At 41.6% G+C, this 14,377-nt stretch overlaps 2 protein-coding genes across 3 annotated transcripts; both read right to left on the bottom strand.

Moving 5' to 3' along the window:
- Positions 1 to 2,419: 2,419 nt before the first annotated feature.
- On the bottom strand, positions 2,420 to 8,099 carry tmem39b (transmembrane protein 39B). The gene is made up of 9 exons (XM_083908131.1): positions 7,966 to 8,099; positions 6,163 to 6,378; positions 5,831 to 6,050; positions 5,184 to 5,267; positions 4,952 to 5,106; positions 4,528 to 4,861; positions 4,134 to 4,321; positions 3,925 to 4,045; positions 2,420 to 2,710 (listed from the first exon to the last, which is right to left on the bottom strand). The coding sequence occupies exons 2-9, from the start codon at positions 6,291 to 6,293 to the stop codon at positions 2,477 to 2,479; spliced, it is 1,467 nt and encodes a 488-aa protein (XP_083764257.1). The 5' UTR covers positions 6,294 to 6,378; positions 7,966 to 8,099; the 3' UTR covers positions 2,420 to 2,476.
- Positions 8,100 to 9,516: 1,417 nt separating this feature from the next.
- On the bottom strand, positions 9,517 to 14,084 carry khdrbs1a (KH domain containing, RNA binding, signal transduction associated 1a). 2 transcript variants are annotated; one of them, XM_083908206.1, is made up of 11 exons: positions 13,762 to 14,084; positions 13,185 to 13,312; positions 12,893 to 13,009; positions 12,657 to 12,803; positions 12,430 to 12,557; positions 12,080 to 12,338; positions 11,915 to 11,991; positions 11,770 to 11,831; positions 11,485 to 11,659; positions 9,738 to 9,805; positions 9,517 to 9,658 (listed from the first exon to the last, which is right to left on the bottom strand). In XM_083908206.1, exons 1-9 carry the CDS (start codon positions 13,925 to 13,927, stop codon positions 11,550 to 11,552), a joined length of 1,194 nt encoding a protein of 397 aa, XP_083764332.1. In that variant the 5' UTR covers positions 13,928 to 14,084; the 3' UTR covers positions 9,517 to 9,658; positions 9,738 to 9,805; positions 11,485 to 11,549. The 2 variants fall into 2 exon arrangements, with proteins under 2 accessions (XP_083764332.1, XP_083764331.1); XM_083908205.1 differs by having other exon boundaries at positions 9,738 to 11,659.
- Between the last annotated feature and the right edge of the window lie 293 nt (positions 14,085 to 14,377).

Here is a 14,377-nt window from a genome sequence, read left to right as displayed (position 1 = left end):
AACAGTCGATTTTTAACAAAGATGCAGATAAGTTTTACACAAAATTATTATCCTATCAGTTGTGCAGTGGTTTTAGTGCCATATACTCACTATTAGACAAAGTGAGTCCATTAAAATATGTGTACAAGGCCTAAATGAATGAATGAAAGCTCTAACTAAATACTAGCAAGGTCTTAGCGACAGAAGTTACACACTGGAGCTTTAAAGGTGCCATATGTAAGAATGTGGCCAAAAACAGTTACTACATTCAAATTCAAAGTACCGAGGTCTTTTAGGTTTCGTTTTTTGACGTAACTGGCAACCCGTGGTTGCTCGGCAGCTGAGACTCTACTGACTGCAATGATTGGTAGATGGCGGTAGTTGGCGCCACATTCAAAAACATGATTTCAAAACATAAACATGATTTGCAGTCTGCAAAAAAAATTTTTTTAATGCAAATATTTTGGCTGTACTGTTGTTGTTGGTGAGTTCAGTTTGTTATATGAACATTATTCCTGAGTCTCTGTAAATTAATATATATATATATATACCATATTTTCTGTTGTATTTTCCTCCATCTGATAAAATATAACAGTTAAATAATAACAAATGATACCTTAAATATGTAATGCTATTGTTAAAGATGGTGATTATATAAATTACATATACAATATATAATATTGGATTGTGTGTGTGTTTATTTACAACAGAAATAAATAATATTACAACTATTATTGCTTAGTAATTTGAATAAACGTATACAGTTACTGAGGTGGTGATAGTATAACCTTTATTTAACCTGGAAATCCTAATCTCTTTCAGAAAAGGTCAAGTCAGTCACATTTAACAACGACATGATTAACATAAAGAAGCATCAAATGTCTAAATAATTGTGAATAAAATCCATGACAGGATGAGTTTATTCCAGCTCATCCTCTGCACACTGCGCCAGCTCCAGTGTAAAGATGGCCACTACAGTCACAAACAATGCCAACTTTATGCGCCTTAATGTGCCGCTGACGCGGGTGTAAACAGCGCACAGTCGTGCGTTTGTCACCGCGGACAGTTGACGGACAGTGAACGTGAGGCGACACGAGACCGTGAAAAAAAGCACCTTTATCGACACAAAATAAGACTTACCGGATCAATTACGCACCAGAGAACAAACCGGCTGAACGCAGCAGCGGCGGCGCCACATTTCCCCTCCTCATTTAAAAACACTCGGGTGTTTTAACTCTTATTCAAAACATACGAAGGTAAACGAGCCTGATAACAACAGCAGCAGCAGCAGCGGGAGAAAGCGACAAAAACACCGATGAAACGCAAAGCGCGGCATCGATGCGCTCAGCTTGTGCGGAGCTGGCGTCTTTCTGCCTCTCCTTAAAGGGACAGTCCGCAGCGATGACTGGCCTCCGCCGCTAGAGGGCGCACATCTGCGGGTCCGTGCGACTGTTTACTGCTGAATATTGATGAGCTGCTGCTGAAGATCCGCCTCAAACATCCTTCTTGTGTCTTTTTCTGTATGAGGGAGACCAGGCCACAAGGGGGCGCCAGAGTAGGAATGGTGATACTGCAGGTCACCCACTGCTTTATATTTAAATATTCAGGGGTGGAATTTCAACACAGAGGGTTTAAGAATGTGCAATATAAAGTGTCTTATATCCTTTTTTCCCAGCACAACCTATAGGCAATCTGATGAAAACAAATTTAAAACAAATCACCAACTATATAAATTTAAGGGATTGAATTTGTGAAATTTGGAAATAGGTCGACGTTCACTTGGCTCGTTTTTATGAACAAAAACAAAAGAAAGAGCACTATATTTTGTGACTTCTGCACAATTATATCATGACTAAAACATTTTTTTAATAAAAAATTAATAATAACTTTGACTCCACAATTTTTATATAACAGTACCTATATGCCAATTCATCTTCGACCACTATATCCTCCACTGGTGCCATATATTCTGTAATTATTTCCAATTCATTGTCATATTAAAATTAAATAGCTAAAAAAAAGACTAGACAGGCTAGAGACAACTAGCGCCAAGCGAAATCCCATTTAAATTCCCGGTTTTTGTATATTTGCTTAAAAACAATGAAAAGACGCATTGTTTTGAAATTTTGAACAGATGTAAAGAATCATAACGATAATGGCCGAGTTCCATTTACCTCCCTCAGTGTTAGCATTCACGCTGGCTCACCGTCGCGGTCGAGACTTAAACTGAACGGAGCTATTGTTCATGTTATCAGTAACACACAAATTCCTGTGCACACATACCTGTTTGATTTTCATATATTGAAACACAGAACAGAAAAGACAAAATAAAACTCAAACCTTTTTTTTTTTTTAAAGTAATACAAAAATATTTCTTTTTATTATGGCGGGGCAGAACAAAAATATGACACAAAATGCAGTTTATAAAATATGGGGGGCTCTTAGGCATGTTTGTCTCGTTTCCAACGCGAACGCAGAGCAACCACAACTTAAGAGCCTAACTGACTTTCTGGTCTGATGAGCTGTTGGAGTACGAGTACGCCTTCCCCAGCACTATTCTGTCTCGCAGGAGCTTGAAGAAGGCGTAGTAGTTGCTGAAGAGAATCAACGCCAGCGATATCGTCTGATGCCACTTTTCCGAGCATATGAGCGAGTAGAGCTGGTAGAATATCATCGCGCCCTCTAGGATGATGAGTATGTTCAGTATTCTTAGAGGCTTGTTGAAGAAGAACTGAGGAGGGGGAAGAAGAAAGGATGTTATCAGTATTTAGATAAACTGCAGTGTGTTATTATTCTGCCTCTGTTTGTCCTTGGTGAAAAGATACAATCATCATTATTCATGTACTGCGTGTCCTTCATCACAAAAACGGGCTCTGTGAAGACTGGACAGAGGGAGGGTTTGTGTACATACACCAGCAGGGCAGGAGCAGGTGGGGACAATAAGAGTTTATATCTTGCCAAACTGCTCAACAATCAGGTTTTTGGAGCAGTCTAATTTACATTTGAAACCTTTTCGTGGGTGCTTCATTGGGTTTCGGTTGCACTCTAACCTGTTTGCAGTGTCTTACTGCTGCTGCTGTTGCGTCCATCTGTCTTAACCTGGGGACACGCTAACTTTTATGACACATTTAACGACTGCTGATGAGGGATCATAAACTACATGATGTGTCAAACCAACTGAAGCCAAGCGAACGCAGCAAACTCTCACGAGAGTGACTACGTTAGACAGGAAAAGTAGATCGCCATCGTTGTGTTGATACTCCCGCTACTTCTGATCATCTTCGGTCGCTACTTCCTGTGTCCCAACTACTCTTTTTTCATTTGCTGTTGGCGACATGCGTTTGCAGTTGGGTCGGTAAACAGTAGTGCTGTGCAATTGGTTAACACACATGACACGTTTCCATGACGACTGACCGGAAAAAGACGCGCATTGACGACATGTTTACGTGGCGCCACACCGGAGTCCAGGCACCGTTTAGCTCCGTTAGCTGCATTAGATCCTTTTAGCGCCATTAGCGCGCCTACAGTGGAACTGGAGCAGTCTGTTTATTAAAGGAAAAGAGCAGCGCTACAAATAACCAGCGTACCTTTTGTACTGCGTATCTATCTAAAAACAGTTTAGCGTCACTTTACAGACTCATTTTAACAATCCGGAGTCACGTAAACATGACGTCACGCGTGCACTAGTAATCAGTACGCACTCCCCAGAGTCGCCTCAAAAAAGACCGACTATGACACTCTTGTTGATTCGAGTCGTTAGCCCTCACAAACACGGATTTTTGTACCAAATAGCCATGCCGACTGTCCCCAGCTAGCGTTTACTGGTGCAGACTCAACTGTGAATCGTGGGTGAAATCGTTTGTTAATATCCAAAGTTACTCACTAAAGTTTTAACAACATAAGCAACATCCCATTTTCAGGACCTGTTTATTAAGGTATACTCACGTAGAAACGATAATGAGACACATCTGAGGGAACTGCGACGTTATAATGGCCCATAGCCTTGTAGACGTTTTTATTATGTTTGACCAGGACTCCCTGTGGCCACATGTACTCTTCTGTCCAGCTGTGCAAAAAAAATAAAAGCAGAAGATGAAGTGAGACAACAACAAAGGAAGAAGCTAAAGACCAATAATGGATCTAGACGGACGTACATGTGCTGAAGGACGTTGGAGCAGAGCGAGGGGTCCACTTTCTGCCAGCAGCCCAGGTGAGCGGCAGCTTTGTGAAGTAAGTCGCAGTATCGAGGCGGCAACAGGTGCCTCATGAGGATGATGGACGTGCTCACGGAGACCAGGATGAACAGCTCACAAGACCAGCGCTTGTCCACGTACTGTGTGCTCTGTACAAAACATATCACACAGTTTTAACTTCTAAGGTAAATACCAAAAGACAAGGTTTAAAAAACGGCTGATGTGTTAAAGATGGACCCAGGCCATTGAAAACCAATAAAATGCAATCACAGTGAAGGGATTTCATTGCCACGGGTGTTAAGATGTACAAACTGAGGGATTAACTTAATGCCCAAGACGTCCTACAGTTTCTCACCTTGACGAACCAGACTGGTACAAAGGCCACATAGTAAGCACTGAGCATTGAGCTGACCAGCACCTCCTTCATCCTCCAGTTGAAGTCCATCTTCAGGTACTCCACCTCCTTGCGGATGAGGTCCGGCGAGAGGCAGCAGGCGTGCGTCGGCATCGCCTGGATGCCGTACAGCTGGCTGGTGTGCTGCTTCCACGTCTCCTTCAGCACGGTCAAGTAGTCCCTGCCCCGGCTCACGCTGCCCACCTCTTTGGAGCCGATGCTGGCGATGGGCGAGAGTTGACCTGCTCTCCGGATGTCACAGTTGAGCCGGAAGAAGGGAATATACATTCCAAATCTGTGGAAAAACGACAACGTTATCTGGTCTTTCTTCGTAGATGGATGTGACAAAGTAACGCTTCAACCGAGGGCTGCTTAAGTTACTTACGGGTAGCAGAGGAAGAGCAGGCTGAGGACGGAATAGGTTCTGAAGAGGTAAATAAGGGAGCGGCACAGGCTCCAGCCTGTCAGCGTGAGCACGGCAAACCGAGCCATCACTAAAAAGATTGAGTGAGGGAAGGAGAGTTTCCCACTCTGTGATGCCTAAAGGACGAGGAAGAGGGCAGATATTAGAGTCAAACGCATTAACCCTTCATTTGCCATAATAGTGTGCTTCTTACCTCTTTAACGATCGCTGCGATTAACCTCCTTGCTAAAATGATGACTATGAACACCAGCATGTTATAGTCAATAAGGTGGAAATTCTGTGAATGACAAGATGGATTCAGGATTATTACTCCAATTCTCCACACCGTTCACTTGCAGCATCTAAAAAACACAGCCAGATGTGTTTACTGCCGCCTCACTGAATTAGTAAATATATTTTTTAAAAATCATAGATTATGCTGCTGCTCGATATGTACGCGAGGTAAGAAAAGAAAAACACCATGTCTGGCTGCAGCCGATCCATCACCAACTGATTGAAGATGATGATGGTGGTTCAAAGCTCGTTAAAGAGTGGACAAAAACCCAGGTTTGACCTACTTCTTTGGCCAGAGTATGAAAAGATACACTCAAAGTGCTTGCTGCAATTCTAAAAAAATATATATTTTCATCTTGGTGTGGCCACAAAACAACCAGACAATGCAACAGGGGTGCATTGCTACAGCCAACACTCGTTTGTGTATGTGTGTCACGTGTACATACAGAGGACACCAACTGTGAAGAGCTCCTGGCAGCATGTATGCATCATCTGTCTTCAAAAACAATAGAGATATTCAGACTAAAATACATAATATCATAGCTGTGGTGGACACCGAGTACTCACCAGTGATGTGTGTGAGGGAGGGTGTGATGGCGGGTACCACCATACAGTCTTGTAGATGTTGACATAGTGAACAAAGAGGCCAATGAGGTGGCAGATGAAAAGATGGAGCTCGAAGAGCACATTGCGATCCATGGACAACTCCGGGATCTTGCAGTGCTTCAGAGGAACCACCGTCTGCGCAGCCAGCGGGGGGCTGGACATGCACGTCCCCGACCCATTCCTGTTGTCAGACAGAACAGAACAGAGGGCATACAATTAGCTTCAAAAAGAACCATTTCCTCATGACACAGCCCAGGTCAATGTGATCCGGAGCAGTGGAAGCAGCCACTCACCTCGTACGGGATCGTACCCCCGTCACTGGGGAACTGGTGGAGTGGTTGCCGTTGCTGACAGAGCCTGGTTCGCTGCTGAGCGGCGGTCTGCAGTACGTCGTACGGTTCGTGCCTCTCCTTCCACCAGCCATAGCAGACGCACACACGGCTCTCGTCTCTCAGCTGTGTGTTTAGTTATCTTATTTCCTTTCCTCACGTCTGCGATAGCCTCTCTACCTGGTAACAAGCACAAACAGAACAGATATGTTACTGGAGAAATCACAGAGGAACCTCAATGCAGACTGTTCAGTTTCACACTATTTCAATACACTCACACAAGCATCTTTCCCATCATGGGCAAAACAGTGTTTATCAACTTAGATATTTTATTACAAATTTCACTGTAACAAGTAATACTGCACTAATCATTTAAACTAACCCTTAACTAAATGAACTCAACACTGTCTCCCACAACAGCAATGAGGCTAAGCTAGAATTCAGGAAAACTAATCAAAGGAGTGGAGCCATAACAAACTTTTCAATATTATATCTATAAATCTGTTGATTATTCTCACAATTATTCACAAGATGTCAACAAACGTTGAAAAATGTTCAATGCCATTCACCAGACTTCAAAATGTTGATGAATTATTCAGTTTTAACACTTTCTAATACTTCTTTATTACACAGAGAAATTGATCCAGGAAATAATTACATATGAGCAACACTCTTATAGGTCAATGTTACTAAACAATAACATTGACCTATAAGAGGTAGGTGTGGGTCTAAATATCCATTTGGTGATGTATTGTAAGATTTTAATTAACAAATTAAAGCACAGTAAAGTAACCTGGCTGAAGAAGAGGGAAATTACAGCAGGATAAAGGTGGAGAAAGCTACATTAAGAGATGCCACATTTACGTTCTATACGTAGACTTCCCGCACTTTGTTCTCTATGTTGTGAATAGAAAATCCTGCACTTTTAACCTTTCACGGATGTTATAATATAATCATATCCTGTTATTCCCACCCCTAATAGTGGTTAATTAAACATTAAATTGTTTAAAGCAATTCTTACATTTCAGCAGTTATTAATGGAAATAACTCTTGCAATGTTGACAATTGCTTTAAAAAACAATCCCGAATACTCAACGATAACCTCCACAGCAAAATCATAATCTCCCTTAGATAACAATGTTTATATAACTTAATGGAAAAAAACAGGTGTGAGTGAAATGCATGGTTTGTCCCATGCAGCAGAGGTAATAGAAACATTATTTTTGTTTAGACTCAGAGATGTTGTTTTAATCAGAGCTGATAATGAAAGGAGTGGTGCCCAGAGCCATAACAAACAGCCAAGCCACTTCCTTGAAATATAAACAACAACAACAACAATGAGAACAACAAACTAACCAAAACAGGTCACTCTGCGTGAATTCTGCTTCATAAAAAGTGCAGCACAGACTTTGGTGTTGAACACATTTTGTTTGCACTGGCTGCATAAAAATCCTTTAAATGTGTTCATGCATTGCGGAAGCTGACATTACAAACTAGCTCCAATGCTACATCATTTGCTCACTTCCCGCCTCAAATGCCTCGTCCGGGCCCGCTACGGTTAGAGACACGGGGCGGCGAGTGACCACAGCGTGGTCGTGTAACAATGACGGGCTGAGTCCAGTGTGTGTCCGCCAGCACCGCGCTTCAATTAATACACACTGAGGCCTAGGCTAACAGTAGCTGTGGCTAGCTGCTGGCTAGTTAGCGAGCTAGCTGGCTGGCTGGCTTCAAAGCAGCCAACAGGCTGGACAAGAAATGTGAGCTTACCCGGTACAGAGTGAGTGTTCGCTGCTGCTCCGCCGCAAACAAAACAGCCCTACACAACGAACACTTTCAACACATTTAATGAAACGCTAGCGTGTTTTCCAGCGGAAATAGCGAGGGCATCCATTGTTGACGTGAGAGTGGCCGCTGGTAGATGCAGGGGGGCGCGGGTGCGTTAGCAACCTGTAGGAGGAGAGTTCTTTATTAAAGGGACATTCTGCCACAACAAGGAGGCGAAAGTAAAGCTGAGTGTTCAGCATGACCTAATAGGGATAATTGAGTAAATGTACCAGAAAATGACTTTGGTATTAGTTTATTTTATAGTATTACTCAAGTAAAAGTCTTAAAAACGTGAGGTTGTGGGTTAATTTCCCAGCTCTATCTTGAGCAAGACACTTAACCCCATGTTGAAGCATGTGAAGGGGTATGAAAGATGTGTAAATGTCTAAACCATAATGTAAAGCAGCTCATTGAGACTAGATAATAAATACAGACCATTACCGACTCTTCTTCGGATTTTAATTGGTTGTAACGAGTAACAAAGATCAGGTAAAACAACAACAACAAAATACTCTCCCCTGAGATCATATTGGGGTCACCATGCGATATTTGATATTATCATGCATCATGGTAAGAAGCAATCAGTGTATAAAATCTTCTATAGTGAAATATACATGGGTTTATCGGTCTTTAAAACTGTCAAATTTGACATAACAGAAGTCCTTACCTTATGACTGAAAACAGCCACACCTTGGGCTCCTCCCCTCAATGTTAAGTCAGTTGCAGGGAAGATTATAATTATCATTTTATAAATAACTTGAGCCTGGAACATCAGCCTTTTATTGAATTTTTTTTTTCCATAATCAGGTGTGCACTATCCTAACCTTTACACGGACTTTCAGTCTTAATTGGAATTCATTTAAAATTCTTTGAATTGCACAATTCAGCCCCATATTACATACAGTAAGTGGGCTCTTTATTCCATACCAACAAGATAGTGCCCATAGGGCTGCACATCTGCAGTCACGCTCTCTTATCTGTTCCAGAGTCCAGGTTTACATCCAAAGGTGATCTAGCATTTGCAGAACTCACTGGCTCTTGATCAGCTGACTATTTCAAAACCACACCTTGAAACCTATGTTGTCAAGAAGTCAGATATGTATGTTATATGTGCATACCTGTGTTTGTATAAGCATGTGTTTGACCTCCTATTTCATTTTATTTTATTTCCTGCTTGTTTACTTAAAAAGTTCAGAATCTTTAACTTTGGTAGTACAGCGACATTGTCATATTCACCTAACAATATCGTTATGCTTTGTAATTAACCACAGGATCATCCGGCCATGCAATCAGGACAAGTTCAATTGTAAGTACAGTTTTAACAATTCTACACGTGTTTCTGTAACAACCTGTGCTGTGGGTGCTGATGACCCTATAAAAATGATTTTACAATATCTTGCTGTGTGTTGTATAAGGTTTATCATTGTGGTCGACTGATATAAAGAGACAAAATACATATTTATATACAAAACTTTTATTTTTCTTTGTAAAAAACACTGTGAAATGTGTAAAAGGACACCTTTGAAAAAGTTGTAAAAAACATGTAGAGTATTTCCTCGGTGAAGGAGAAACCTCTCTCCTCACCAATCTCATACACAAGTGTGGCCCCTGCTCTTTCCAGCAAGTTTCACTTAACCTGTTGAAGAAAAGAAAATTTGGTCAACTCAACAGCAAAATCAAGAACTATGTTCATTTGCAGTTTTGTCTAAACCAACCTTCAGGACTCAGTAAGCTGGAGTTCATTTGTGTCAGCTGCACCTTACACAGCAGCTCTGTGCACAACCTAAGAAAAGAGACAGAAATGAGATCTCGGCCAAACCAGCGGCAATATCCCAAAAAAAAAAAATCAATATACAATATAATCATGCAAGACTAGATTTACGCTACAAAAGTATCATGCAACTCAAGCTAAAGATTTTTTCTCCCCCACCAATGGGGTTTGTTTAACATTTGAATTGCAACTACTAATTTTCATTTAACTAGAAAAATTATCAAGATGGAAATTGGTAAGTTTTAAGTAAAATAAAAGGGTTTTTATTTGAGCAAGAGTTGCATCACAACCATATCCGATTGCTTTTATGACTTATTTTGCTCGGAATAACTACTGATAGCATAATTTTGTACTTCAATATTTTTGATGTTTTGGATGACTTGCATTACTTAATGCTTTGCACAGAAAACAATACAAAGATCTAAGAAATGAGTGTTGGGGTTAGTTTTACCTTCTTGTGGCGATCTTTAGGCATTTAGAATCCTCTCCATTGCGATTTTTTTCTTTAAATAAAGCAGCCAGCATGACTTTGCATCAAAGTCAAGTAAGATCCCTGTAAGCTTGATTTGAAATACTGTTGAAATTCAGTTATTTCAAGTGGTTGAAGAGACAATGCTCTATTGAGCGCTTGAAGAGATATACACTAAGTTGAGGTTAATAACAGTACATGTTCAGGGACTGGATCACTCAAGTCAAACATGTTTGGCAGCACATTACGTCAATGAATAAGCTTTAATTGTTTTTTCTTTTTCGACATAACAAGCGTCATTTAATTTCCGAAAAACAGACTTGGGGTAGGTTCATTTGCAAAACAGTTTTGGTTTCGTCGTCTTCTAAAAATCAGGCCGACTTGTATACATACAGCTCAGTGTTGAGACCTCTGAGGAGCACTTTCACAACTGAAGGAATTCCTTTGGTACAACAAAGGCAAAATACCATGTTTAGGTTGATTAAAAAGAAACTACAAACTTTATTGAAACACGCACTGCAGAAAACATTTTGGGATATATTTAGGATCCTATTTAGCCAGAGATACACAAGCATTATGCATTTTGGAGACGGCACGGCTTAAAGCAAAACACAGTTGTCGTAAGTTAATGTACAAAATATTGAGTTGGCTGCAGCCTTCCTTACAATAAGGATTTGTTAATCCTTCAAGCTTTACAACTAGCTTAAAGTGATTTATTAAGTACTAGCACGACAGAAACCAATTGTAATGAATGGCAAAAATAGAAGCCTTTTTTGAATAGTTAAGTCAATATTTGTTCAGCATTAGAGTTTATAATTTCACATATGGGAATTGTATTGTACAAAACAGACATGACTGGTTTTTTAATTATTTACTTTTGGAACTTAAGTCTTTTTATTAAAAGTTGCGATTCATTTTTGTCCAGTCATGAAGGACTTTAACATGCAGCCTATGTGAGATTATCGCCACAATCACTGAAAGGATAATCAAATATCACTAAAATGTCACTTTTTTTCTTGGTTTACGTTACTAACACCTTAATTTGCCAACTACGCAACTGAAACAAACATTTAAATGGAAGCAGGTAAACAACGAAAAAAGAAATAATCTAGCATTTCTGTTTCTCCTCTGGTCTGATACATCCGTCAATAAACCTCTCAAAGTTTAAAAAACGAAAAATAAAATAAAAGCATAAAAAAGTAACAAATGGGAAGGAAATTACTTTTGAAAAGTTAAGTGAGAAACAATTGGAGACAGTTGCCATTGCAACTCTCTACCAGTAGACGTTCAGTATCTTCCATATGGATGGTCTCTATAACCTCCCTTCGTCTGCCTGGATGAGGGAGCTTTGCCTCCAGCTCCAGAGTTGGACCACGAGTTGTCCCAGTCATCTTGAGCTGCAAGGACATGAAATAGAAAAATACAGAGTTAGACAAATAAAATACTTCCCAACCATGTTTCACATTGATAGATACAAAAAAGGTGGAAGACAAGCATTTACTCTTACCATAAGACTCGTATGACGACTCCTGAGCCTCCCCATGACCATAATCGTAATATTCAGTATCACTGAGAACAGATTGAAAATCGTCATTAGTACAAATACAACTTCCAACTTTAATATAGTGAGACCAAGATCGACGTTTACTTACGCAGGAGCAGACTGTTGGCTATAATAGTTGTCATATCCTTCGTAACTCTGCTCTCCATAGGACTCTTCGTACGGAGGCTACAAGAAAATAAAGTTAGACGTCAACATCAACCTACGCCGTATATAAAATGAAGACACTGTCATTTTGTGTGTGACAAACACTTACATAGTCCTCATAACCATCAGCTTTGGGCTGTGACCCCGAGGTGACCTGCTGGTGAGACATGGCTGAAGAGGGGAGCATTCTTGGTGCCCCTGATGCAGGGGGCCTGGAGCGAGGAGCTGAGCCTCCTCTGTTAGGAACAGAAGGTGGACCGCCCCGTCCGGATGGTGCACCCCTAGGACCGTTGCCCCGTCCTAGTCCCCCACGTGGAGCGCCACCACGCATTGCTCCTCTGGGTCCACCGCGTGGCATCCCTCGCCCCCTGTGAAATAAAGTTGTAAAATAGTCCTATGTTAGATGTGTTATGACCATATGTGGTATGGCAGATTTTCATTATGAAAAAGGCTTTTTACCTTGGTCCTCCAGCACCAGGTGGTCCACCTCTGCCCCTACCAGGGACACCACCGCGCCCTCTGCCTGAACCATCTTGGGATCCATTCAGAAAGTGAGGATCCATGTATGGGTCATGCTCACCGGGCTCCTATAGACAAGGCAAAATGATGTCTGTTAACACACGGCTCTCCCTGGAGGTGTGACCAAACAAACTGGAAATTGTACTTGGGATGCAAGGGACACTTACTGGAATAAGGAACTTCTTGACTTCCTCCATGGCGTGAGCCATGCGCAAATAGGCTTCTGGAATAGCTGCAGTCACCTCAATGAACACATGAAGCTCCATGGACAGGTGAGCATACTTAGCCTCACCACCCTTTCTCAGCTCTTCCTCCTGGAAAAAACACACACAAGGAACATAAACAAAAACATTCACAGGAACACAACATTCTCTGAAGAGCATCATAAAGAAAACAAACTCACCTTATTCTTGTCCCTCATGGAACCTTTACCCAAAACTGAAATCTTAGCGCCACTGTCCTCCTGGAGTCTCTTGATTGTGCTGCCCTGGGGCCCCAAAAGCTTACCAACAAAGTTGACCTGAAGCAAATTAAGGAAAAACCCTCAGATTACTCAATTAAATAGTCACAAATACAAGGCTTTGGCCTCTCCCCTCTTTATGTGATCTACACATAAACACCTAAATTAGTGGTTGCATAATTCATGCAACGCTACGGAAGCCGTGTGTGCAAAATAATTGAAGGTAAGCGCTTACCCTGGGGTACTGCTTGGTGGGAATGAGAATTCGCTCTTTCAGCTTTTGATTCTTTGTTGCAAACAGGTCGAGGTAGGTTTCCTTCTCGGGCTCCTTCTTGGTTTCCCCCTTCTGGATCCGCTCGATTTCTGCAAAGACATTTTTTTTAATCGTGGGCCATTTGCAAAATTCTGCTTCTCGTGTAATCTTAGAGCAGACACAATACAATAGTAAACCGATCAAAGCCTTTGATCACTCAGTTTCACTCCAGTCTTCCGTTCAGTGATGCTACGAAGACATGTTCAGGACATTGGGTTTGGCTGGTTTATAATGGATCCTAGCTATTAATTTGCATTTTTAACCTGCAAGAACATGCTAGATATATTTTTATACATTTTAGAATGCACCGAAAGCCTGGTAAATTGGATAAAACGCATTGACCCATATAGCCAAATAATCCACGTGTTCAGTGCGCCATTGTTCCAGGCCGCCGTCCGCCTTTGGGCTCAGGCCAACAAAATAAAGGCTAGGCCACAGGACATGCTACCACCAGGTAGTCGATGTTAGCATTTATTAATCACGCGAACGAGCACCGTACCTGCAGAAATGAGTTTCATGGCGTGCGTGAACGAAGAATCCAGGCTGTCCTTCTCAGCCAGGAGCTCCGGGAGATACTTGGTGTCTTCCATTTTGATTTTCTTCAGCGCAGGGCTCGACGCTACAGCGGGATCAAGGTTGCTGCTGTTAGCATCCGCTTGGCTCATATTGGACTACCGCGACTAGATTAACGAACAAAGCCTTCGCTGAGTTCGTTGGCTTTTCCTTAAAAAACTGCAGAACTGCAGGCGAGTAGACAAAAGGCTATTTCGACGTCGTGAATCGCCCCGGCAGTGGAACTCCCAGCGTCTTTGAATCACAGGCACTGCTCAATGGACAAAAGACAAAGAGAGATGGCGCAGCTGCATTTGAGTGCGGTGGGAGGAGCCAGTATCGGCGAGGGCAGTGACGTCACCGCCCGGAGCGACAAGGGAGTGGGGGAAAAAAGCCACACAAAAATAACGCGTTCACTTTCCTCATTTATCGGCACATTGTGACCACAATTGTTTTGCTAAATTATTGATGATAATTCATGATTAATTGTCAAGTTGATGAAAATGTATTGTTCTGGTTTTCTGTTGAATAGACATAGATTCAACCCCTTAAATACCAGGGGG

This window comes from Microchirus variegatus, assembly GCF_963457635.1.
Source record: "Microchirus variegatus genome assembly, chromosome: 21".
Lineage (NCBI taxonomy): Eukaryota > Metazoa > Chordata > Actinopteri > Pleuronectiformes > Soleidae > Microchirus > Microchirus variegatus.
The sequence above is the reverse complement of the archived record's forward strand: the minus strand, read 5'-3'. Positions and strand labels throughout refer to the sequence as shown.